Source organism: Bufo gargarizans, chromosome 3, assembly GCF_014858855.1.
Source record: "Bufo gargarizans isolate SCDJY-AF-19 chromosome 3, ASM1485885v1, whole genome shotgun sequence".
Taxonomy (NCBI): domain Eukaryota; kingdom Metazoa; phylum Chordata; class Amphibia; order Anura; family Bufonidae; genus Bufo; species Bufo gargarizans.
The window spans coordinates 62,084,815-62,111,014 of record NC_058082.1 but is presented as its reverse complement, the minus strand read 5'-3'; the positions used below and the strand labels follow the sequence as shown (position 1 = coordinate 62,111,014).

The 26,200-nt window shown below is 44.2% G+C and overlaps 1 protein-coding gene across 2 annotated transcripts in view; it reads left to right on the top strand.

The window, feature by feature from the left end:
* Nucleotides 1–5,871: 5,871 nt before the first annotated feature.
* The window catches only part of LOC122931907 (poly(U)-specific endoribonuclease-D-like), a 36,055-nt gene continuing 15,726 nt past the window's right edge, over nt 5,872–26,200 (top strand). For both annotated transcript variants that reach the window (XM_044285979.1, XM_044285980.1), the window contains exons 1-3: nt 5,872–6,030; nt 7,284–7,443; nt 18,317–18,519. In XM_044285979.1, the coding sequence (XP_044141914.1) occupies nt 5,961–6,030; nt 7,284–7,443; nt 18,317–18,519 (433 nt within the window). In that variant the 5' untranslated portion in view covers nt 5,872–5,960. The remainder of the gene's footprint in view (nt 6,031–7,283; nt 7,444–18,316; nt 18,520–26,200) is intronic.

The window sequence follows — 26,200 nt, the reverse complement described above, 5'->3', positions numbered from 1 at the left end:
TATTTGGTATTGCCCCTAACTAAGACAATCAGTCACAAAATATAAAAGGCTCTCAGACTATGGACACACTAAAACATCATTTTTTTGGTTAAAAAAATGCTATTAATGTGTAAAACTTAAAAAAATAAGAAAAAGTTATATATTAGGTATCGCCACGAGCGTAACGATCTGCTCTATAAAAATGTCACATGACCTAACCCCTCAGGGGAATGCTGTAAAAATAAATAAATAAAAACTGTGCTGAAACAACCAATTTTTTGGGTTACCTTGCCCCATAAAGTGTTATAATAAATGATAAAAAAAATCATATGTACCCAAAAATGGTACCAATAACTCTTCCTGCAAAAAACGAACCCCTGCACAAGACGATAGGCAGAAAAATAAAAATAATATGGCGTTTAGAAAATGGAGACACAATAACATAATTTTTTTTTCAAAAATGCTTTGTTATGTAAAACTGAAACAAAGTAGACATATTTGATATCATTCCATCCATAACAACCTGCTCCATAAAAATAGCACATGATCTACCCTGTCAGATGAATGTTGTAAAAAATACCTTGCCTCACAAAAAACTTAAAGGGAGTCTTTCACCTAAAATGACCATTACACAACACGAACATCATGATAACCATTACATTCCCCATATTATAATCTTACCTTTCATATTGCTGTCCGTCGCCTATTCTCTCTTAAAAACGCTTTTAATCCATATGCTAATCAGGTTCTGAAGGTGCCCAGGGGCGGCGTTTATGTGGCCGGTGCCCAGGCTCCACGGCGCTGTTCAAATCAAACCCCTCCCCTTTCACCCCTCTGGCCCGCCCTCGGTTCGTCAGATACCATCCTCCAGTTAATGACAAATCTGGCGCCTGCGCCTGCGCACTCCATTACCCACTAGGGCAGAGGCAGCAGAGCGTTTAATGCGCATGCACCGGCCCAATCTAGCCGGCGGAAGTAAACTACCAAAATATCGGGATGTACGGGCCGGCGCATGCGCATTAAACGCTCTGCTGCCTCTGCCCTAGTGGGTAATGGAGTGCGCAGGCGCAGGCGCCGGATTTGTCATTAACTGGAGGATGGTATCTGACAAACCGAGGGCGGGCCAGAGGGGTGAAAGGGGAGGGGTTTGATTTGAACAGCGCCGTGGAGCCTGGGCACCGGCCGCATAAACGCCGCCCCTGGGCACCTTCAGAACCTGATTAGCATATGGATTAAAAGCGTTTTTAAGAGAGAATAGGCGACGGACAGCAATATGAAAGGTAAGATTATAATATGGGGAATGTAATGGTTATCATGATGTTTGTGTTGTGTAATGGTCATTTTAGGTGAAAGACTCCCTTTAATATAGAGCAATTAAAAATCATATGTACCCCAAAATAGTACCAATAAAACTGGCACCTTACCCCCTAGTTTCCAAAATGGGGTCACTTTTTGGGAGTTTCTACAGTAGGGTACATCAGGGGGGCCTTAAATGGGACATGGCATCTAAAAACTAGTCCAGCAAAATCTACCTTCCAAAAACCATATGGCGCTCCTTTTCTTCTGCCGCCGTGTGCCCTTACATCAGTATACGACCACATGTGGGGTGTTATGTAAACTGCAGAATCAGGGTAATAAATATTAAGTTTTGTAAAAAAAAAATTGATTAAAATGGAAAATCTGCCAAAAAAGTGAAATTTAAAAATTTGATCTCCATTTTCCTTTAATTCTTGTGGAACACCTAAAGGGTTAACAAAGTTTGTAAAATCTGTTTTAAGTCACTTGAGGGGTGTAGTTTCTACAATGGGGTCATTTATGGGGGGGATATCCACTATTTAAGCCCCACAAAGTGACTTCAGACCTGAACTTGTTCTTAAAAAGTGGGGTTTGGCAATTTTCTAAAAAAAATTAAGAATTGCTTCTAAAATTCTAAGCCTTCTAACATCCTAAAAAAATAAAATGACATTTACAAAATGATGCCAACGTAAAGTAGACATATGGGTAATGTTAAGTAATAATAATTTTATGAGGTATCGCTTTCTGTTTTAATAGCAGAGAAATTGAAATTTAGAAAATTGCTAATTTTTTAAAATTTTTGGTAAATTTGGGATTTTTTTTTCTTGGCACCTTTTGCCAATTAGCTCATGAAGAAATGGAATTACATTGATTGCTTCATTGATTTCTAATAAAATATGGTCTGATATTTGTCACAATTACCGAGAAAAATAAACCAATAACTAACTAACTAAACCAATAACACATAAACCAGTGATTCCTCACTGGGGTGCCATCAGAACCTGCCAGGGGTGCTGCAACATTCTGGGCCGCACATTTATTTGGAGGGAACTTCAGGTTGTTGCATGCAGCACAGCATGATACAAAATCCTGATGCTGGCAGATGTCAGGAATCTCAAGATATTTGTCCGGGGCTGTGTGCAGGGCAGAGCAGGGCATGGTGCTGATGAACAACAGCAGCCAGGATCAAAGAGGGATCCTCTGTGACTCTATGATGAGTGGTGGCAGTGGGACAGAGCTGCTGGGATTTTCGTAGGAGCCTTTGAATGTGACTTGACTCCAGAGTTCTCTGAGCAGCATGTTAAGGGCACCCTCCTCCTCCTCCTGGCTGCCAGCCCCGTGAGGGTCGGCAGCCAGCAACTCATCTTTTTCAGTGCAGGATATCTGAGAGTTGTTTGCTGCGTGAACAGGGTGTGGGCAGGAAAGGGTTAGTGGCCAGTCAGCCAAGCCCACAAATTAGGCCTGGTCCGGTTTTTGTCAAATTTGCTACAGATTTGCAGTGTGGAGCTGAATTGGGTTTTTGAAACCCCATCTACATGTAAAGTAAAATGTCCTCAAGGAAATCAGAGCATGGGGATTTTCTAATCCGTAGCCTGCTCTTTCTGTTGCTGAAATGTCACAGATTTTAAACCCTTGCAATGCAAAGGGTGAAATGAGCTGCAAGATCCACAAAAAAATAAACAGATGACTTGTGTATCTCAGTGGTATTGTGAAATTAAACTGTAAACAGTACAAACAGATGTGTTTATCGCTCCTTTCGGATACCAAAAGGTTGACGAAGGCTGGACGGGCCAAAATCGCGTCCATGTAATATGTACTGTTTGATATGAAATAAAGAATTGAAGACTATCACAAGCACTCGCTGGAATTTACTTCATTACGTTGTGGTCCAGTGTCCTCCCTGTGCGGGTGTGCTTTGGGTCCGAGTGCCGGCTACTTTCTGGGGATCCTACCACTCAGTACTACTGCGACTGTCAATTCTACTGAACGAGGCGGTAGACAACCATTGGATAAAGCGGAATCAGTATGAATTTCTATTCCCCCAACATCCAAAAATTGCTACCTTTTATGGACTTCCTAAAGTCCATAAGGGGTTACATCCCCTAAAAGGGAGACCAATTGTCTCGGGGGTTGGAAATCTGACTCAAAGAGCTGGTATCTATATTGATAGAATTTAACGTCCCTTTGTCCTATCCGTTACTTCGTATATACGTGATACAATGGATCTGCTTGATAAGCTCGAGGGTATAGTGGTTGAGGCTGAGGTGTAGTTGGCCTCGATTGATGTTGAGGCCCTGTATACATCATCACACATCAAATGGGACTGAGGGCTACCAAGTATTTCCTTGATACCAAAAACACAATCACTATCAGGGCCATAATAGTTTTGTTCTTTGTTTGCTATAATTCATCGTGACTCATAACTATTTTGTATTCAACTCTACTCTACTACCGTACTACCACCAGCTCAGGGGCACCAATATAGGGAGTCCTTATGCCCCAACTTATACTAACTTGCTCCTGGGCTGGTGAGAGGATACAATAGTTTTTCCTGACCAATATGCCAACTGGGTCTAGCATATTTTATTGTGGGTAAGATATATTGACGATATTTTGATACTGTGGTCAGGTGAGAAACAAGATTTTCAGTTATTTGTCGAAGCACTGAATCAGAACAAAATTGGGTTATTTTTTACCTATAAGATACAGAAAGATTCTATTGCTTTTCTAGATATTCGGCTATGGAAAAAAGATACCGTAATATGATTCAGACATCCCTACATCATAAAGATACCTCTACTAACAGTTTTTTGCAATGGGAGAGTTTTCATCCTATTCCACTAAAGGGAATCCCAAAGGTACAGTTTCTCAGAATACAGAGGAACTGTACGAGGGATGAGGATTTTGAGAAAGAGGGCACCATTCTATATCAGAGATTTTGAGAAAAGGGATACCCGAGAAAAGTGTTAAATCAGGCATGGGAATTTGCACTGAAATGCGATAGAACTAAGTTATTAACCTCCAAAAGCAGTCAAGAGGACAAAACTATACGTATTATTGGAACTTTTGATTCCTTGGCACAGGAAGTGAGAAATGTACTTGGTAAATATTGGTCACTCCTGAAAACCGATCCGGATATTTCTGGATTTATTCCAGATGCTCCAGCAATTATGTATAGATGTGGTCGCAATTTAAGAGATACCTTGGTTCACAGCCATTTTCAGACTGAGAAAAAAGAGACATGTAGGTGGCAGCAACTCATTGGCAGGTACAAGCTGCAGTTTAGTGTATCTGAGATGGAATGGATTATTCCAGTTTAGCTCCCCCTCTGTGGAGAGGTGGGCTGGTCCCACATCCTGCAGTATGGGTGGAGAAGGAAGTTAGCGTGAGTGTAGCCTCACCCCCGGCTAGGGGAAGGCTGTGTGATAGTGTCCAGGAGAACCCCAGGGAGGACAGCAAGGACATAGTCTCGGCTGAGACATGTTCATAGATATCCCAGCTAGAGCACCTTCAGCTCTGCTGGATGAAGAAAGCAGAAACTACAAACTCCAGAGTTCCAGGAAGAAAGCATCCACTGAGGATCCATCTGTTAGATAAGTCCAGAGTCCTAGGAGAAGCTTATTCCTCCTCAGCTAGTCTGACCCCACACAGCAGAAGTTGCAAGCTCCACATTTAAAGCAGAAGTACTCATTCCTGCCAATGATTGCCAAAACCTGCTGGGACCAAGAGACCAAAGCTGTATACCGTTTGGATGCAAGTTATTTCAAGTAAAGCAAGGTTTGAACTTCATCTAAAGGTATGGACATCATTTATTCTGCCAAGGTCCTATATTACTTCTAATATCACTACACCCAAATTTATTGCAAGTGAGCCAGGAGTCCAGCCATACCCAGGTAGGACACACCGTGACACAACTACCACAACACTACAGAGACATTATAGGCCAATACCCCACTCTCGCATTCCTAATCTGGAACGTGCATTATAACACCTTGGAAGGGCCCTGGGATAATACCCTGCGGACGCTGCAATTGGCGTCACGACAAATGCAGAATATTATTCCCCCGTACCTGGCTACTGCACATCCGTTTGCGTCCGGATTGCCGGATCAAGGGAACTGCCTGCTGGAATCCTCTGCCCAAGTGTGAAAGTACCCTTACTTACTTATTTTATTATCACCCCTTTGCAATCAGATGTTAGGGGATCTTTTTTTTACTAAAGAGAAGCGGGTGCCCTATGTAAGCAAATGGTATCCTTCAACTGTGCATTGCCAGTGCATTAACTGGTGACTATAGTTTTGTAAGTTATTTTTTATTTGTGTGTGTCAAAAATGCAAAAACTGTTCTGAAACCCTTTGTGGCAAAAGTTAAAAGACCCAGGTTTTTGATAGGAAATCTTTTTCACATTAAGTAACACAGAAACTATAGAGAATCACTTCCTTCATGTCTCATTATGCTACCGTCTAGTGAGTCTTGTGAAATAGTGGACAACAGATTTCCCTGTTTTTCACGGGTTTTACTAGAATACTAGATTTTTGTCTACTTTGGCATTAATATGCAAAGCTTTTGGGACACACAGGGTTAGTTTCGTTTATGTGTCGGCCCCATGAGGTCACTGAGACAAGAGGTCTATAAAAGACATGGTTACAGAGAAGTCTGAAGGATTTCAGTTGCAGAGCCTACAACATGAAGAGCACATTCATTCTGCTGTGGCTGTTACCATACGTAATTTATGGCGCTAAGCTGACGAAATCAAGTGAGAAATCTGCTATATCACTATTTCTTCTTTTTGTGGTTGTCTAGAATAGCTAGATATTTGATTGACTTTTAGCTATTTTATAATATCTACATTTACAATTTTCATTTTAACAGTCAAGTATTTCTGCTTAGATGTTAGCTCTAATGTAAAGCTTGATGCTTTGTCTGGTGTAAGCCATGCACGGTAAATACTGCAGAGCTTTGCAAGTCTCAGATTAAATCAGGTCTGTAAAATGTAGTTGTTCATGTTCTTAAAGGGCATCTGTCAACAGATTTGTACTTATGAAACTGGTTGACCTGCTGCATGTGCGCTTGGCTGCTGAAGGCATCTGTGTTGATCCCATGTGCCTACATTGCTGAGAAAAGAGATGTTTTAATATATGCAAATGAGATTCTAGGAGCAATGGGGGCGTTGCCATTACACCTGGAGTCTCAGAGAGATCAGAGCCTCTAGGTGTAACGTTGACACCCCCATTGCTCCTAGAGGCTCATTTGCATATAGTAAAACATAATTTTTTTCAGTAATGTGGGCAGATATGAACATAGGACCAACACAGATGCCTTTAGGTGCCAAGTGCACATGTAACAGTTTCATAGGTACAAATCTGCAGACAGATGCCCTTTAAGGTACCCATACACATTAGTCTAAAGTTGATCAAAACTGACGAATTCAACCAAAACGATTGTTCGTTGAGTAAAATTGTATAATTAATGACTGTTTTAGCTAATCGATGATAGGCCATTGCTGTCTGAAAAGAAATCGTCTGTGTTTAAAATTTTCATCCAGTAGATCTTTTGTTCAAAGAAAGATCAAATTGTGAACTTTCTTTGAAAGAATGCCGCTGGAAAGATCATTCATCCATCACATGGTGTCAGTTTGAACAACCTACATGAAATAAAAAGGAGAAAGCCTGTGTGTGAGATGATTGCCCACCAGATGATCGTTCATTCCAAACTTGGGTAACCATCAACCTACTTGATAAATAAATAAATGCCAGATGCGTTTTTCCGGATGACACTCGAGAGACGGATCCGGAATTTCAATGCATTTGTCATACGGATCAGGACAAATGCCATTAGTTTGCATACGTTTTGACGGATCCGGCAGGCAGTTCCGGCGACGGAACTGCCTGCCGGAATCCTCCGCCGCAAGTGTGAAAGAACCCTAAGTCAGCCATGTCAGGAGAGGGGAGAGGTCCTCTTTACTTTGGGAACAGAGGGTCAATAACACGTTTATCCCTTGGGTGACAGGATCACAGTTTGCTGCAAGTAATGATGAGATCCAGAATCTGTCTGAACAGCTGTATGCGGGTGACGTAAACAAGGCTGGCAGTGGCGACATTATCCTGAACCTGCAGCACAAGGTATCCAGTTCCCAGACTGGCACAGGAACCGACTTTTCTAGCCAAAGGTAAGCTGACAACACAGTGGCGTTCTAGTGTCTGTATTATACATATGCATTATTTCTTGGCATTATCTACGTTTTATGCTGTTTTCTATCAAGACATGGCATGCACAGCGCACCTGTCTCATTCAAGCTAGCCAATATGAAAGCATCGTATGTTCTCATATTCTAGAGCAAGTCAAATAAATCAACTGTGAAATAGATGATACAGCTAAAACCTTCAGCTATGCATGATATTGTAGTTAGGATGAATAATGGTATTCTGGGTTTTCCAATACAAATTCCCAGTAATGAAATTTAATAAAAATGATAACATGAATAAGTTGATTGACACAAAGTGTAAGCATACTGTACCTCCCAACTTTTGAAAAGAAGGAAGAGGGACATGGCAAATTATTTCAGCACTAGGCGACACCTCTAACTCCGCCCCAAAACATGACTAAACACCTAATCCACCTAGTCCCCTATGTGCCCCCTCACAGTAGTTATGTCCAGATATGTGCCCTCACAGTAGTTATGCCCAGGATTATGCAGCCTTTCAATAGTTATGCCCAGATATGTGCCCCCTCACAGTAGTTATGCCCAAATATGTGCCCCCTCACTGTAATATACCCAGTTATGTGCCCTAATATATGCCCCCTCACAATAATAAGTCCAGATATATGGCCCTTCACAGTAGCGATGCCCAGATGTGTCCCCTCACAGTAATATGCCCAGATATGTGCCCCTCACAGTAATATCCCCAGTTATGTGCCCCCTCACAGTAATATGCCCAGGATTGTGTCACATCACAGTAATATGCCCAGGATTGTGCCCCCTCACAGTAATATGCTCAGGATAGTGTCCCCTCACCATAATATGCCCAGGATTGTGTCCCCTCACAGTAATATGCCCAGGATAGTGCCCCCTCACAGTAATATGCTCAGGATAGTGCCCCCTCACAGTAATATGCTCAGATATATGCCCCATCACAGTAATATGCCCAGATATGTGCCCCTCACAGTAATATGCCCAGATATGTGCCCCTCACAGTAATATGCCCAGTTATGTGCCCCCTCACAGTATATGTCCAGATATATGCCCCATCACAGTAGCGATGCCCAGATGTGTCCCCTCACAGTAATATGCCCAGATATGTTCCCCTCACAGTAATATGCCCAGTTATGTGCCCCCTCACAGTAATATGTCCAGGATTGTGTCCCATCACAGTAATATGCCCAGGATTGTGCCCCCTCACAGTAATATGCTCAGAATAGTGTCATCTCACCATAATATGCCCAGGATAGTGCCTCCTCACAGTAATATGCCCAGGATTGTGCCCCCTCACAGTAATATGCTCAAATATATGCCCCATCACAGTAGCGATGCCCAGATGTGTCCCCTCACAGTAATATGCCCAGATATGTGCCCCTCACAGTAATATGCCCAGGATAGTGTCCGCTAACAGTAATATGCCCAGGATTGTGCCCCCTCACTGTAATATGCTCAGGATAGTGTCCCCTCACCATAATATGCCCAGGATTGGGTCCACTCACAGTAATATGCTCAGGATAGTGCCCCCTCACAGTAATATGGCCAGGATTGTGCCCCCTCACAGTAATATGCCCAACATTGTGTCCACTTGCAGGAACTAAAAAATAATAATAAACTCCACATACTCACCTTGTTCCACAGCAGCAGGATGCAAAGAGCTGGCGGCCGCCCCCTGCCCAGACCTGCAGTGTGGGGAGCAGGCAAGGGGGAGGAATGATCAAGCAGAGAGGCGACGCAAACGGCTCTCTGCTTCATCATTACAGGCAACTGTCTCTGCTTTCTATGGAAGCAGAGACAGCTGCCTGAGAGCTGGACATACCTCCCCCAGGGGCCAGGACTGTCCTGCCAGATCCGGGACGGTTGGGAGGTATGGTGTAAGCAATAGCCATATTGGATCTTGAGAAATACAGGACATGGAGTTTGTTCATGCAAAGTAATAGCCAAATTGGATCTTGAGAAACAACAGACCAATACCTGTTGCTGGTTTAGGGCAATTATTTCCTTTTATTCTGAAAAAACAGGGGGTACTATTTATTTTTGGGTAAAGTGCCTAATAGGCACAAGGAGTCTTATAGGCCTTGCAATGCTTCTCTGAGTAAGAGGTATGCAAATTAGTTCACTTTCCAAAAAGAACAGAAAGCCTCTAACAGTACGCCCCAGAACCTGACCTAGGCCTCTCACCCAGTTATGCCAGTTCTCTCTGCTCTGCAGTGATATGGGGCAATCACCTCAAAACAGCTGTCTCGAGATGAGATACAGCTGTAGTGGAACATTGACTTAAAAGATAGCTCAATTACATCTGATGGTATAAAAGGCTTAGCTTTCTTTTCTTTTTGGAAAGGGAAGTAGTTTGCATATCCTTTTTTCCCAGACAGCAAAGGAAGCAATATGGACAATCACAATACATTAGTAAGTGCTTTGAATTTACTTTCTCTACCTGATAAATGCTATTTGCTGAAGTGAGACAACCCCTTTAAGCTAGTTCTCCATACCCTGCACTGATGACAGCTGTCTGCAGATGAGGTACTGGCTTAGTTATAGTACTAAAATAAAGGAAATGTGTCACCCAAAATGTTATCACGCCACACATATCCTTTTTTTCCTAATCTGTTTTTATTTTATGATTGCAGATTTTCTTTATTCAATTTTCTGAACATGATTATTGGGGCTGCCATTTTCCCTGAGCTGTTCTTAACAGCATTTACAAAGCATTAAAAAAATTGCTTTACGGCAGCCGAATGGGCAATAAACACAATGGTCAGGAGGGGACCTCATTGACTTCTATGGGATAGTTTTCTAGGCATGCCCTGTGACCTGTCCAGAGGACATTGTACAAGGAAAGCGTAGATAAGCTGTGACAATCGGCTGTTGTGAATGGTGGATCCTGTCTTATCTACACACAGAGGTGATATCATCATAGGCAGGATTAGAATGACTGATAAGCAGTGTGGGGATTTGCTCTGGTAGGCAGGGTAAGCGGCCGCAGTACAGAGCCGAAAACAAGTTTGTAAAGCAGAACTACAGTGGTTATTCACACATAAGGCTGTTAGTTCACACAATGCAAAGTACACAGAACAAAAATATCACCTTTTCCCCCCAGCGGTCCAGAGCAGGCTTTAGGGGGCCTGTTTCCCAGCGTGCGGCTCTCAGCCCTTCATCACGGCACCATGCCTCAGATCCCAAAACAGAGACAACTTGGTGCTGAGCCCAGCTGTCTTTTAAAGGCAGCTAGGTGTTGTCAAAACCCGGACCAGCATTTAAAATCCAGTCCGGTGTTTGACCCTACCTGGCTGAAAATCAGCCCAGCAGCACACATTGGGACGCAAATACCTGTCCTCCCAGACCGTACCCTTCACTGTGTCAGCAGGTAACTGCAATAAAGTGATCTGTACAGACCAAGAAGTGGGGTCTACTATTAGGTCTAATGACCATTGAAAAAACTGCAGGATTTTATTGGTTTTGTTTAAATATTGATATTGACAGGTAAAACTAAAAATTAAATCATCAAAATAGGATACTGCTGTATCACTATGCAGCAACTGTGCTGAGGGGGAGTGTGGGGTGAGTGGCCGGATGGATGTAGTAGTAGTACCTACTGTTCTGAAGCTCACTGAGTCGGGAGTGATGGGAAGGGCGCACTGGTTCCCTCCTACAGGGCACACTCCGGTTCTGGGGTCCTCCTGTCTGATGACAGTGGGGGTGCCCTTGGTGTTAAGGGTTTCACAGTGCAAGGCAGAGTGCCGGTTGTAGTGATACCAGCACTTTTCAGTTCAGTAGAAGTGCAGGAAGCAATGATGACATCAAGTTACTTTCAACAACTTCACTGAACTTTACTGCAGCAGTCAATGGATACATTACAGAGGCGCGGTGTACATCAAATGTACTTTCCACAGTTGGCATATGCAATTCCCAAGACTGTGTTTGAGAGATGGAGGGATGAGTCCCTTTCTTGCAATTTGTACAAGCCTTCCAAACCGACCAAAGGGTGTAAATTACCTTCTTCACTTTGACTATGTAATAGCTCTGGAGCATCCACAATGGAATACAGTCTGTTAACAGGGATGCCTTCTTTGGCTATGTTGAGAGACCAGAGGTTTGCCCCCACCACATGCAGGGATCTCTGTAACCTGAGAGTAGGGAGTTAACGTCTCTGGCAAATACTTTACAGTCTTCTTTATGGTTGCTGAACTCTCTGCTGCTTTAAGTACCTCTATTCCCTTAAAGGGGTTGTCCAGGTTCAGAGCTGAACCTGGACATCCCTCCATTTTCACCCCGGCAGCCCCCCTGACATGAGCATCGGAGCAGTTCATGCTCCGATGCTCTCCTTTGCCCTGCGCTAAATCGCGCAGGGCAAAGGCATTTTTCTGAGTTCCGGTGACATACCGGGCTCTCTATGGGGCTGACAGGCAGCCCGGTGACGTCACCGGCACTGATGGGCGGGATTTGGCTCTGCCCTAGCCAGTAAAACGGCTAGGGCAGAGCTAAAGCCCGCCCCTCAGAGCCGGTGACGTCACCGAACACACTGCTGGGCGGAAGTTACCGCCCGGCAGTGTGTTATTGAAAACACAAGAGCCTGTGCCCTGCGCGATCTAGCGCAGGGCACAGGAGCGCATCGGAGCATGAGATGCTCCGATGCCAGGCTCAGGAGGGCTGCCGGGGTGAAAATAAGGGTATGTCTGGGTTCAGCTCTGAACCCGGACAACCCCTTTAAGGGCTGGCAGGTTTGCTGCTTTGTGATGCACAGGGCAGGGAGATTCCCTGTGACTCTGACCTATACTGCTCCCTTAGGGTCATATTACACCAACAGAATATCTGACCAATATCTGTCTGATCAGACCAATAGTTAGTGAGTATAACAAAAGATCTGCGTGTGTAATAGGCCATCTGACCAATGATTGGTCAGAAAATCAGTCAGATAATCTGTTGGTGTAAAACAGCCCTTAGGAATTCCCTCCATCAGAGCTAACTCCAGTCTGACTAGTAGCTTCCTCTTAGAGAAGAAGAGGATGTGCCAGCTCCACCTAGCTGCAAAACTAGGTAACTCTCACTCATACACAGTCTATGGGTGCATAAAATGCATGAAATACAAGCCGTATATCATCAATAAAGTCTAATAGTTTTCAATTTGAAGAAAATAAACCCTAATGATGAGTTCTTTAGAGCCTGGGCCCACCAGAGGTTCCTCTGGTAATCTTATAGGACAGTCTGACACTGTACAGCACTGCAGGAAGCCAGTGTGCCTCCATAAAGGTTCTCTGAAAAAGGATCTGCCATGTTCATAACTGCTGCCCAAGTGATGAGGCCATCCGTTTACACCTGTTGTACATATTTGTGGTAATTCGGTTTCAACCGGTATTCCATTGCATCCTTGCTTAAAACTGTGCCATGTACAGATATGTCCTCCCTTATAACTTATATCAACGGTTTGTCCGACTCCTGACTCTACATGGTGGGAGGAAGGAGGATGAGGGTGAGGATTCTGTGGACCAGACTCTTTGCTAATGAGACTGGTCTTGGTGGAAGAGGGGGTGGAAGAATAATCTTCTGTCATCCAACCGACCACCTAGTCGCACTGGTCCAATTTGGACAGTATTGTCCTGCGATGCCAAGTTAACTGTGAAATAAAACTGGGTACAGTGTTTTTTTTTCTTTTTTCCAGTTTCACCGGCAGCTGGCTGTCATGCCCTGCCCTGTGGCTGTTCTGAGGAGACCTGTCAGAGTTGCTGCACGTGACTCGAACTGACAGTTTGTTTTGTTGTGGGTTTAAACTGAATCCCACCTCCTCCCAGGTGTTGCTCGTTAGGTAATTGGTGAGGCTATTTATTCCTCCCTCTCCCTATAGCCTTTGCGGGTTATAGTTCTGCCTTGTGTGAGCTCTAGAAGTTTGGTGGATCGTCTGCTCCAACACATCTCTAGATAAGTTATTTTCCTTTTTTCCTTCTGTGTCTGTTTTTACTAGGCCTCTAGGGTGACGCTAGCTCCTTCGGTTGTTGAAGGAGCTGGGTGTCTCTTCCCCTCTTCCCTACAGCTGAGGGTTTGGATCAGTGTGTTATAGTCTTAGGTACGTGGGCATATGCATATCTACGATCGAGATATGCACATTGGCATAGAAGCTTAGGGAAAGTGTTTTAGGGATTTCTAGGAGGTGACCCCTTTGTTCCCTAGCATTTTGAGCCTAGTCAGTTGTTTTGTTTGCCTTGTCGTGTTCCGTTTCCTTCCCTTATCTTACCTACCGTGTCACTGGCACAGTTTAATTGCGCCCAGGGCCACAGCCTCTGCCTTAACCGTCAGCAACATGCCCACTTCCCCATCCCTTAGTGCTCGCCTTCTTCAAATTAAAAGTTTTATTGTTGGACATCTTTGTAAAATTTGCCACCAGCAACATTTCTTCTCTGTTAACTAACTGTATATATAGTTGCGGCCTAAATTCACGCACAGATGTGACCAAAACTAGTGAAATTTGTCCCAAATAGAAATAAATCTATGCTGAATTACTGTATATAACGGTTGTGGCCTAAATTCACACACAGATGAAACCCAAACTAGGGATTTTTGTCCCAAATAGAAATAATTCTCTGATGACTAACTGTATATATGGTTGTGGCCTAAATTCACGCACAGATCTGACCAAAACTCATGAAATTTGTCCCAAATAGAAATAAATCTATGCTGAATTTCTGTATATAAAGGTTGCAGCCTAAATTCACGCATAGATGTGACCAAAACCAGTGAAACTTGTCACAAATAGAAATAATTCTCTGGTGAATAACTGTACATATGGTTGTGGCCTAAATTCACGCACAGATGTGACCGAAAGTAGTGAAATTTGTCACAAATAGAAATAATTCTCTGACTAACTGTATATATAGTTGCGGACTAAATTCACGCACAGAAGTCACCCAAACTAGTGAAATTTGTCCCAAATAGAAATAAATCTATGCTGAATTACTGTATATAACGGTTGCGGCTTAAATTCACACACAGATGAAACCCAAACTAGGGATTTTTGTCCGAAATAGAAAGAATTCTCTGCTGAACTACTGTATATATGATTGCAGTTTGAATTCATGCACAGAAGTCACCAAAACGAGTGAAATTTGTCCCAAATACAAATGATTCTAGGCTGGAATACTATATATAACGTTTGTGGATTGAGCGCGCACACAGATGTGGCACAAATTAGGTTATTTTCCCTAGAAAAATAAATTTCTATGATGGAGCAGTGTATATCTCACTAGCAGGCACACTCTAGTGAATAAGCCCCTTTTTAGAATTTCTGCTAAACACACTGCTTTCTGACGGTGTACTGTAGATCTCACTGATATGTAATATTTATTTCTTTTGAAAGCTTTTTGATACTGAACACAGTGATTTTCCAGCCCTGCACTATCTGCCCCTTCCTGCAGACGCCAGTCCCGAATAATGCTGAATTTAATCCTTGTTAAAAAAAAAAAAATGCTGCACTGCTGTCAAACACACACTTTAGTCCTGAAGAGGACTGTTTTGTCTTTCAAGAGCTTTTTGGGAGTTTAATCGTTGTAATTTCAGCAAACTGCTATATGTCCTGGCCTACTGTCGGCTCTCCCTGACGCTGAATGATCCGAGCGCGGGACGTCGTCTCCTATATAAACTAGTACCACGTGTTCCGGCCAGCCAACCAGTGTAAGGCTTATAGCTAACATGGCTATGGCATTACACTGGAGGCAATTACTTACCTGAACACTGATTGGATGCTTCAGGAGGCGCCAAACGTGCGGGGCGGAGACTCGAGCAATGCGACGAGCACACGTGGTATTCGGCCGAGTACAGTGATGCTCGAGCCGAACCGGTACTCGGCCGAACATGCTCGCTCATCACTACTTATAAGGGTTTTCTGACATTTTAATACTGATGACTTATCCAAAGGATAGGACAAGAACAGAAAGGACCGGCACTCACTGAAGTTGTCTGCAAATTTCACGTTTGTCGCACCGCCATATGCAAATTGCTATATGGCGTGATTTGAATGCGATTTTTTTTTTTTATTAAAATCCACTGTATACACAGTACTGCATTTTTTGGCGTCGATTTATCGACGATGTGTTTTGCATATGGCGGTGCGACATTCCGACCCTTGAGCGGTTTTCTGAGTCTATTAATTTGGTGTGGCCCGAACTTCAATTTACTTTACAATTCGATAATAGCCAAATCTCCTTCCTTGATACGTGGGTAATTAAAAGTGCAGAGAATAGGATTGTGACTGATCTATATACAAAAGACACAGATCGCAATAGCATATTGTTTTATCCCCACCAACACAAAAAGGGCATTACCATATTCTCAATACCAACGGTTGAGACGTATTGTAGGGGATCCTGAACAATGTGAAATCAGATTAAATGAGATGTCAGCTAAATTTGCAGACAGAGGATACCCTTCACATTTACTTAAGAAACAGAAAAATAGAATTTCACAGACCAAAATTGGAAAAGTAAAAAAAACCTTTTATCCCTTCAGTGGTCAAATATCACCCATGGATACAGAAAATTCGAACTATAGTGAATAAACACTGGCATAGTATCAGTGAATCCTACCCTTTGATCGAGGAAGTCCAACAATGGCCTATGATATGTTACAAAAGAACGAAAAATATTTGTGATAAAATCGTAAGGGCCGATATTGGTAGTGATATAAGAGAGTTGAAACAAAAAACGCTTGCGTCTCCAAGACAGGGAACTTTTCCCTGCCTGGGGTGTGTACACTGTTTGAGTGTCATTAAAAGCCCTATCATCACTCATCCAAGATCGGGAGAACATATCCCTATCAAAGGTTTTTTCACATGTGCCAGTAATTACGTTGTATATATCCTAAAATGTCCATGTGGTCTTTTGTATGTAGGGGAAACGTATACAAGAATAAAAGATCGATTCAGTAAGCACAAGTCCAGAAAGGAGAATTTGCTACTACCAATACCGCACCACTTTCATCGAACGAGACACAATATATCGCAGTTGCGATTTCAGATCATTGAAAGGGTTAAACAGCTTAGGAGAGGAAGATATAGGAACTCATTATTGAGAAAGAGGGAGGTCTATTAGATCCATAGGCTTCAAATTCTGGAACCTATGGGTCTAAACCATGACTATGAACTAAACAGTTTTTTATGAAAGGATTTCTTTTTTTTGTAAATAGTTTTTTGCTTCTTTTTTTTTCAATACAGTTTTCTTTAGCTTTTTTCAGTTTTGCACTTGATTCTTGCGATTTAAAATGATCGAATTGAGCTGCTACTAATATTTGCATGAAAATATGGATGGGTTTCCATGATGGTTATGTTTATACATGCTTCTCTATAGGTGAAGTGATGCAATGTTATGTGGCATCTTGTGAATACAAGCAGGAGAAGGTCATATCCAAGCTGAGATTTATTTATTTATTTGTTTATTTAAATAAATATTTGTTTAAATTGTGTGTCTACACCTGTTTTTAGGAGGTGTGTCTTATGACATCACGATCATGTGATGCGCACACCTTAATGAAGGGCTGGGCTATTTAATGGTGGTTTTTGTAATGTGTGTCTGGCGAAATCAACCTCGCCACTGGGTGCTGGAGAAGCCTGGTTGCCAGCCTCTTGCCCCAGGATTATGGGCCCTCTCATCAGCCCATGCTAAACTTAAACCCCATGGCGATTTGACTGTGTTTGTGGCATCCAAGCCATCTGGGGATATGTTAAATGTCTATGTTTTGTGCAATAGCTGCACAGTTAAATATTCTTATGTCTTTTATTGTCTTTTGCTACCATGTGGCTAATGGAGTTTTGCCTCTGCCCTTGGAGATAAATTGGATTACTTCCAAATTGTCTCCAGGACAGAAGACATTGTGTAAAACTGTGTATTCTCCTGCCTGTGATAATTACATTAACCCATTGTGTAAGGTAATTGTATCACAGGCAGAGGGGAGGATTTTGTGTGGGAGTGTATTGTAAGTGGTTACTGGTTGTTTTACAAAACCCTGTGGGTGGTACTAATGTGTAAGAATGTGTACATAAGAACAATAAACACACAGCTCTGGCTGTCCACTGCTTTACCCTCAACACAGAGCTTGGTCTCGTTCTTGGGGGGATTCACTGTATGCTGTTAGAGACTGATTGTTAGGATTGTAAGCCGCTTGGGTGCGTTTCCTATTCGTCTGCAAGCAGCTATTCGTGAGGTTCCGTTTGGGAGTTTGGAGTGCTATGCTGTATTCCGTTCGGGAGTTTGGAGCATTCCCTTGTATGCTGTTCGGAAGTTTGGTGTTCTGTAAGTAGCTGTGCCTGTAGCTCTGGAAGGGGAAGATCTCTTAAACGGCTTTTACCCCCTTTTATGCCCGGGGTGCCGTTACAGTGTGTATTGCTGTTTGATAAAGACACCTGCGAGTGTCAAAACGCATCACAGGATTATGTGGCAATAAACGTGAGTGCCGGTCCTTTCTGTTCTTGTTCTGTGGGATGCCAATCCTAGGACGCGAGCACCACAAACCACTTACCTGCAGTGCCGACCTATTGGACTCTGTTATCCAAAGGATAGGTCATCAGTATTAAAATGTTGGAAAACCTCTATAACTGTCCATGAATTTCGTTAAGGGCTCAATTTTCTCATTATACACATTCAATACATTATTGCAACATGCTTGCAAAACCTACAGGCTGCAATTCATATGACAATGTTCATTCCTTCAACCTTTACATCATTCATGTATTTTCACTCATCTCAGGATATGTTGAGCAAAGACAAAAGGTAAGGATGGACATACAGTATCTGTAAAAGTCATTCGAAAGAATGAGTATAAATGTGATTGAACATTGCTTCACCATCTTAATTCCCACCCTTAGGCTTTTCGACTACGTCAATGAAGCCAAACTATTCACCCGTCCGACCTTCAAGAGACTCATCGCCTTACTGGACAACTATATCAAGAACACAGGAACTGTGGAATCTGTCACCAATGGAGAGATCCAAGAACAGACTGCCTTTATAGATGAAATATTCCAAACTACTATCATGAAAAATCTTTCCAGCTTCTTAATCTCAAAAGGTATACCAAGACTTTGCTTCAATTGTAGAACACCAAGTGTTACTTGAAGGATAAGTGTGACACATATATCTTCTGTTGTAGTTCACCTTGTCCATGTCTGCCTGAATTGTGTTATTCTTTAGACCATTATTCCAGCTGTATGTGAAGTTTGTGTGGTCAGGATGTTGCTTTCTTCACTAGCTCTCATGTACTAGCACAACCTCATTCTAAGCAGATTTTTCTTCTTCAGCCTTTCTCCTTGCACAATGATGTTGTGGAGTGTATTATATACCCCATGCAGAGATTGCTTTAGGTTCTTCACTTTCTCATTACACTTGTGGACAATCTTATGTGATTCGCCCACCTGCAAACGGCCTTGTCTGTTTCCTCTCAAAAGCTAGGAGTAAAGGTGCATTCACACTACAATGAAAAACGGCTGTGTTATGTGTGTGTGTGTGTTATTTTTTTTTAACTGCCATCACATGCCTGTTTTCAGAACGTTGACAGCGTATGGGTGCTTTCAGATGTCCTATTTTTGGCCATTTTGACAATCAAACGACCTCATTGAAATCAATGGGTCTGTTTTTAACAGCCATTTAGATAGAAGTACACCTGTCTAACAGCCATTAAAAATGGGTACTCTGTGAAAAAAATAACTCATCACAGACATATCTGGAAACAAAAACAAGCACAAAGCAACAGCACTCTGCATACACAAAAAATATATGAAATGGTGGCATACTCACTGTAGAAAATATACTAGTGCTAATGCTATATGTAATGCTATATGTTATCAATGTGAGAATTTTGGCAAATACATTTTGTACAAAATCATTTGTGCCTGTCCACCATGGCAAGGTAACCTCTTTTGGACAGGAACCTACTCTAAATGCTACCTATTTTGGTCCCAACTGACCTTCAATAAATTCAAGGAAGGCAGGTTGCACATATATGCCGAGCCCATTCTGTGCTTTACCTCTCATGGTGCCAAATGGCCGCCAATGAATACAGGGAGAGCAGGTTTCATCTTTATACTTGCACTAATTAAAATCGGCCTTTGGGAGAGGAAGTTTAGTTTGGAGTACACAACTAAAATGGAGACATCTTCAAATGCAGAGGGCAAAGAAAAAACAGAGTCAGTCAGTACTTCTCAACACGCAGGTGCACGTCATCATGCCTAAACATACAAAAAACAATGCAATGCAACAGCGCTCTGCAAACACAAAAAACTAAATATATCAAATAGCACCGTACTCACTATTGAAAATATACTAGTGCTAATGTAATACTCATTATATAAAAGTAAAATTCTTGGAAAATACATTTTGTACATGGAGGAACACTTGCTCTGCCCTGGAGGCAGCAGGACCTGATGCTCCCAGCGTGATAATGTGACGTTGCAACACTGGCAGTGTCAGGTCATGCTGCCTCCAGTCCAGAACAAGTGCTCCTGCATGTGAACAAGTGCTCTCCTCAAGCTGCAGCAGGAGGTCTCGATGATGTCATTGCATGATGATGTGGTTATAAATGTCTGCATGCTGATGCAGGCGTCCGTGACCATGTCATTGTGCTGCCCATGACCCTATGCAGGAGGTTGTAGTGATGTAATAGAGACGGCAACTCAGGGGCATTATACTATAGGGGGACAGAGCATTATATATGAAAGCACATTATACTACAGGGGGAGAGCATTATATATATGGGGGCATTATACTACAGGGGGGAGAGCATTATATATATGGGGGCATTATACTACAGGGGGGAGAGCATTATATATATATGGGGGCATTATACTACAGGGGGGAGAGCATTATATATATGGGGACCTTATACTACAGGGGGACAGAGCATTATATATATGGGGACCTTATACTACAAGGGGGAGAGCATTATATATATGGGGGCATTATGCTACAGGGGGACTGTGTGGGGAGCATTACATATAAGGCACCATGGGTGGAAGCACCATTTCATTTTTTGCCTCAAACAGTAGAAAGGCTAAGATCGGCCCTGCTGAGGATACTATGGGGGCTATAATTTATACTGAGGGCGCTATGGGGGGCTTCAATATATACCGTGGGCACTATAGGGGCATGATACTGAGAGCACTGCAGGTGTTGGGATAAAAAAAGCCAATAAAATGTATCTGTTTTTAATGGCAGTTGAATACAGATAAAAAATTATTGACAATCAGACGTTAAAACAGGCGGCTAGGAAATGGATGCACACACAGTTGCAAAACGGCCATGACAGTTTATCAATTTTTAAAGGTCTTTTTTTCCCACTATTAGGCTACATGCACACGACTAGGGATGAGCGAACTCGAACTGTATAGTTCGGGTTCGTACCGAATTTTGGGGTGTCCGTGACACGGACCCGAACCCGGACATTTTCGTAAAAGTCCGGGTTCGGGTTCGGTGTTCGTCGCTTTCTTGGCGCTTTTGTGACGCTTTCTTGGCGCTTTTTGAAAGGCTGCAAAGCAGCCAATCAACAAGCGTCATACTACTTGCCCCAAGAGGCCGTCACAGCCATGCCTACTATTGGCATGGCTGTGATTGGCCAGAGCACCATGTGACCCAGCCTCTATTTAAGCTGGAGTCACATAGCGCCGCCCGTCACTCTGCTCTGATTAGCGTAGGGAGAGGTTGCGGATGCGACAGTAGGGCGAGATTAGGCAGATTAACTCCTCCAAAGGACTTCACTTGATTAATCGATCGATCTGCAGCTGTGCATCATTGAGCTGCTGAAATTCAAATGCTCACTCACTGTTTTTAGGCTGCCCAGACTGTTTGTCAGTCACTTTTTTCTGGGGTGATCGGCGGCCATTTTGTGTCTTGTGCGGTGCTGCGACCAAGTGCATCCAAGCTGCGACCAAGTGCATTTAACCCTCAATGGTGTGGTTGTTTTTTGGCTAAAGCCTACATCAGGGTGAAGCTGTCACACCAAGTGCATTTAACCAGCAATAGTCTGTTCATTTTTTTGGCCATATACTAAATCAGGGGCAAGCTGCGCCTGTCACCAAGTGCATTTAACCCTCAATGGTGTGGTTGTTTTTTGGCTAAAGCCTACATCAGGGTGAAGCTGTCACACCAAGTGCATTTAACCAGCAATAGTCTGTTCATTTTTTGGCCATATACTACATCAGGGGCAAGCTGCGCCCGTCACCAAGTGCATTTAACCCTCAGTAGTGTGGTGCGTCAAGCTGTGACACCAAGTGCATTTAACCAGCAATAGTCTGTTCATTTTTTGGCCATATACTAAATCAGGGGCAAGCTGCGCCCGTCACCAAGTGCATTTAACCAGCAATAGTGTGGTTATTTTTTGGCCATATCCCAGTCTAATTCTGTCACTAAATCCATACCGGTCACCCAGCGCCTAAATACTAGGCCTCAAATTTATATCCCGCTAAATCTCTCGTTACCGCTGTCCTGTTGTGGCTGGGAAAGTTATTTAGTGTCCGTCAAAGCACATTTTTTGTTCTGGGTTGAAGTACAATTCCCAATTTAGCAATTTCATAATTTAGTGGTTCCTGCTATATCAGAGCTATTTGAAATCTATCCCTAAAAGGGTATATAATATTCAAGGTGCACATTGGGTCATTCAGAATAACTTCACACACACCCGCTACTGTGTATTTCCAAGTCTAATTCTGTCACTAAACCCATACCTGTCACCCAGCGCCTAAATACTAGGCCTCAAATTTATATCCTGCTAAATCTCTCGTTAACGCTGTCCTGTTGTGGCTGGGAAAGTTATTTAGTGTCCGTCAAAGCACATTTTTTGTTCTGGGTTGAAATACAATTCCCAATTTAGCAATTTCATAATTTAGTGGTTTCTGCTATATCAGAGCTATTTGAAATCTATCCCTAAAAGGGTATATAATATTCAAGGTGCACATTGGGTCATTCAGAATAACTTCACACACACCCGCTACTGTGTATTTCCAAGTCTAATTCTGTCACTAAACCCATACCTGTCACCCAGCGCCTAAATACTAGGCCTCAAATTTATATCCTGCTAAATCTCTCGTTAACGCTGTCCTGTTGTGGCTGGGAAAGTTATTTAGTGTCCGTCAAAGCACATTTTTTGTTCTGGGTTTAAATACAATTCCCAATTTAACAATTTCATAATTTAGTGGTTTCTGCTATATCAGAGCTATTTGAAATCTATCCCTAAAAGGGTATATAATATTCAAGGTGCACATTGGGTCATTCAGAATAACTTCACACACACCCGCTACTGTGTATTTCCAAGTCTAATTCTGTCACTAAACCCATACCTGTCACCCAGCGCCTAAATACTAGGCCTCAAATTTATATCCTGCTAAATCTCTCGTTAACGCTGTCCTGTTGTGGCTGGGAAAGTTATTTAGTGTCCGTCAAAGCACATTTTTTGTTCTGTGTTTAAATACAATTCCCAATTTAACAATTTCATAATTTAGTGGTTTCTGCTATATCAGAGCTATTTGAAATCTATCCCTAAAAGGGTATATAATATTCAAGGTGCACATTGGGTCATTCAGAATAACTTCACACACACACGCTTCTGTGCATTTCCAAGTCTAATTCTGTCACTAAATCCATACCGGTCACCCAGCGCCTAAATACTAGGCCTCAAATTTATATCCCGCTGAATTTGAATACAATACATTGGGCCAAATAATATATTTGTTGTTGTGGTGAACCATAACAATGAGAAAAACATCTAGTAAGGGACGCGGACGTGGACATGGTCGTGGTGGTGTTAGTGGACCCTCTGGTGCTGGGAGAGGACGTGGCCGTTCTGCCACATCCACACGTCCTAGTGTACCAACTACCTCAGGTCCCAGTAGCCGCCAGAATTTACAGCGATATATGGTGGGGCCCAATGCCGTTCTAAGGATGGTAAGGCCTGAGCAGGTACAGGCATTAGTCAATTGGGTGGCCGACAGTGGATCCAGCACGTTCACATTATCTCCCACCCAGTCTTCTGCAGAAAGCGCACAGATGGCGCCTGAAAACCAACCCCATCAGTCTGTCACATCACCCCCATGCATACCAGGGAAACTGTCTCAGCCTCAAGTTATGCAGCAGTCTCTTATGCTGTTTGAAGACTCCGCTGGCAGGGTTTCCCAAGGGCATCCACCTAGCCCTTCCCCAGCGGTGAAAGACATAGAATGCACTGACGCACAACCACTTATGTTTCCTGATGATGAGGACATGGGAATACCACCTCAGCATGTCTCTGATGATGACGAAACACAGGTGCCAACTGCTGCGTCTTTCTGCAGTGTGCAGACTGAACAGGAGGTCAGGGATCAAGACTGGGTGGAAGACGATGCAGGGGACGATGAGGTCCTAGACCCCACATGGAATGAAGGTCGTGCCACTGACTTTCACAGTTCGGAGGAAGAGGCAGTGGTGAGACCGAGCCAACAGCGTAGCAAAAGAGGGAGCAGTGGGCAAAAGCAGAACACCCGCCGCCAAGAGACTCCACCTGCTACTGACCGCCGCCATCTGGGACCGAGCACCCCAAAGGCAGCTTCAAGGAGTTCCCTGGCATGGCACTTCTTCAAACAATGTGCTGACGACAAGACCCGAGTGGTTTGCACGCTGTGCCATCAGAGCCTGAAGCGAGGCATTAACGTTCTGAACCTGAGCACAACCTGCATGACCAGGCACCTGCATGCAAAGCATGAACTGCAGTGGAGTAAACACCTTAAAACCAAGGAAGTCACTCAGGCTCCCCCTGCTACCTCTTCTGCTGCTGCCGCCTCGGCCTATTCTGCTGCTGCCGCCTCGGCCTCTTCCTCCGCCTCTGGAGGAACGTTGGCACCTGCCGCCCAGCAAACAGGGGATGTACCACCAACACCACCACCACCACCTCCGTCACCAAGCGTCTCAACCATGTCACACGCCAGCGTTCAGCTCTCCATCTCACAAACATTTGATAGAAAGCGTAAATTCCCACCTAGCCACCCTCGATCCCTGGCCCTGAATGCCAGCATTTCTAAACTACTGGCCTATGAAATGCTGTCATTTAGGCTGGTGGACACAGACAGCTTCAAACAGCTCATGTCGCTTGCTGTCCCACAGTATATTGTTCCCAGCCGGCACTACTTCTCCAAGAGAGCCGTGCCTTCCCTGCACAACCAAGTATCCGATAAAATCAAGTGTGCACTGCGCAACGCCATCTGTGGCAAGGTCCACCTAACCACAGATACGTGGACCAGTAAGCACGGCCAGGGACGCTATATCTCCCTAACTGCACACTGGGTAAATGTAGTGGCAGCTGGGCCCCAGGCGGAGAGCTGTTTGGCGCACGTCCTTCCGCCGCCAAGGATCGCAGGGCAACATTCTTTGCCTCCTGTTGCCACCTCCTCCTTCTCGGCTTCCTCCTCCTCTTCTTCCACCTGCTCATCCAGTCAGCCACACACCTTCACCACCAACTTCAGCACAGCCCGGGGTAAACGTCAGCAGGCCATTCTGAAACTCATATGTTTGGGGGACAGGCCCCACACCGCACAGGAGTTGTGGCGGGGTATTGAACAACAGACCGACGAGTGGTTGCTGCCGGTGAGCCTCAAGCCCGGCCTGGTGGTGTGTGATAATGGGCGAAATCTCGTTGCAGCTCTGGGACTAGCCAATTTGACGCACATCCCTTGCTTGGCGCATGTGCTGAATTTGGTGGTGCAGAAGTTCATTCACAACTACCCCGACATGTCAGAGCTGCTGCATAAAGTGCGGGCCGTCTGTTCGCGCTTCCGGCGTTCACATCCTGCTGCTGCTCGCCTGTCTGCGCTACAGCGTAACTTCGGCCTTCCCGCTCACCGCCTCATATGCGACGTGCCCACCAGGTGGAACTCCACCTTGCACATGCTGGACAGACTGTGCGAGCAGCAGCAGGCCATAGTGGAGTTTCAGCTGCAGCACGCACGGGTCAGTCGCACTACAGAACAGCACCACTTCACCACCAATGACTGGGCCTCCATGCGAGACCTGTGTGCCCTGTTGCGCTGTTTCGAGTACTCCACCAACATGGCCAGTGGCGATGACACCGTTATCAGCGTTACAATACCACTTCTATGTCTCCTTGAGAAAACACTTAGGGCGATGATGGAAGAGGAGGTGGCCCAGGAGGAGGAGGAGGAGGAGGAGGAAGAGGGGTCATTTTTAGCACTTTCAGGCCAGTCTCTTCGAAGTGACTCAGAGGGAGGTTTTTGGCAACAGCAGAGGCCAGGTACAAATGTGGCCAGCCAGGGCCCACTACTGGAGGACGAGGAGGACGAGGATGAGGAGGAGGAGGATGAGGATGAAGCATGGTCACAGCGGGGTGGCACCCAACGCAGCTCGGGTCCATCACTGGTGCGTGGCTGGGGGGAAAGGCAGGACGATGACGATACGCCTCCCACAGAGGACAGCTTGTCCTTACCCCTGGGCAGCCTGGCACACATGAGCGACTACATGCTGCAGTGCCTGCGCAACGACAGCAGAGTTGCCCACATTTTAACCTGTGCGGACTACTGGGTTGCCACCCTGCTGGATCCACGCTACAAAGACAATGTGCCCACCTTACTTCCTGCACTGGAGCGTGATAGGAAGATGCGCGAGTACAAGCGCACGTTGGTAGACGCGCTACTGAGAGCATTCCCAAATGTCACAGGGGAACAAGTGGAAGCCCAAGGCCAAGGCAGAGGAGGAGCAAGAGGTCGCCAAGGCAGCTG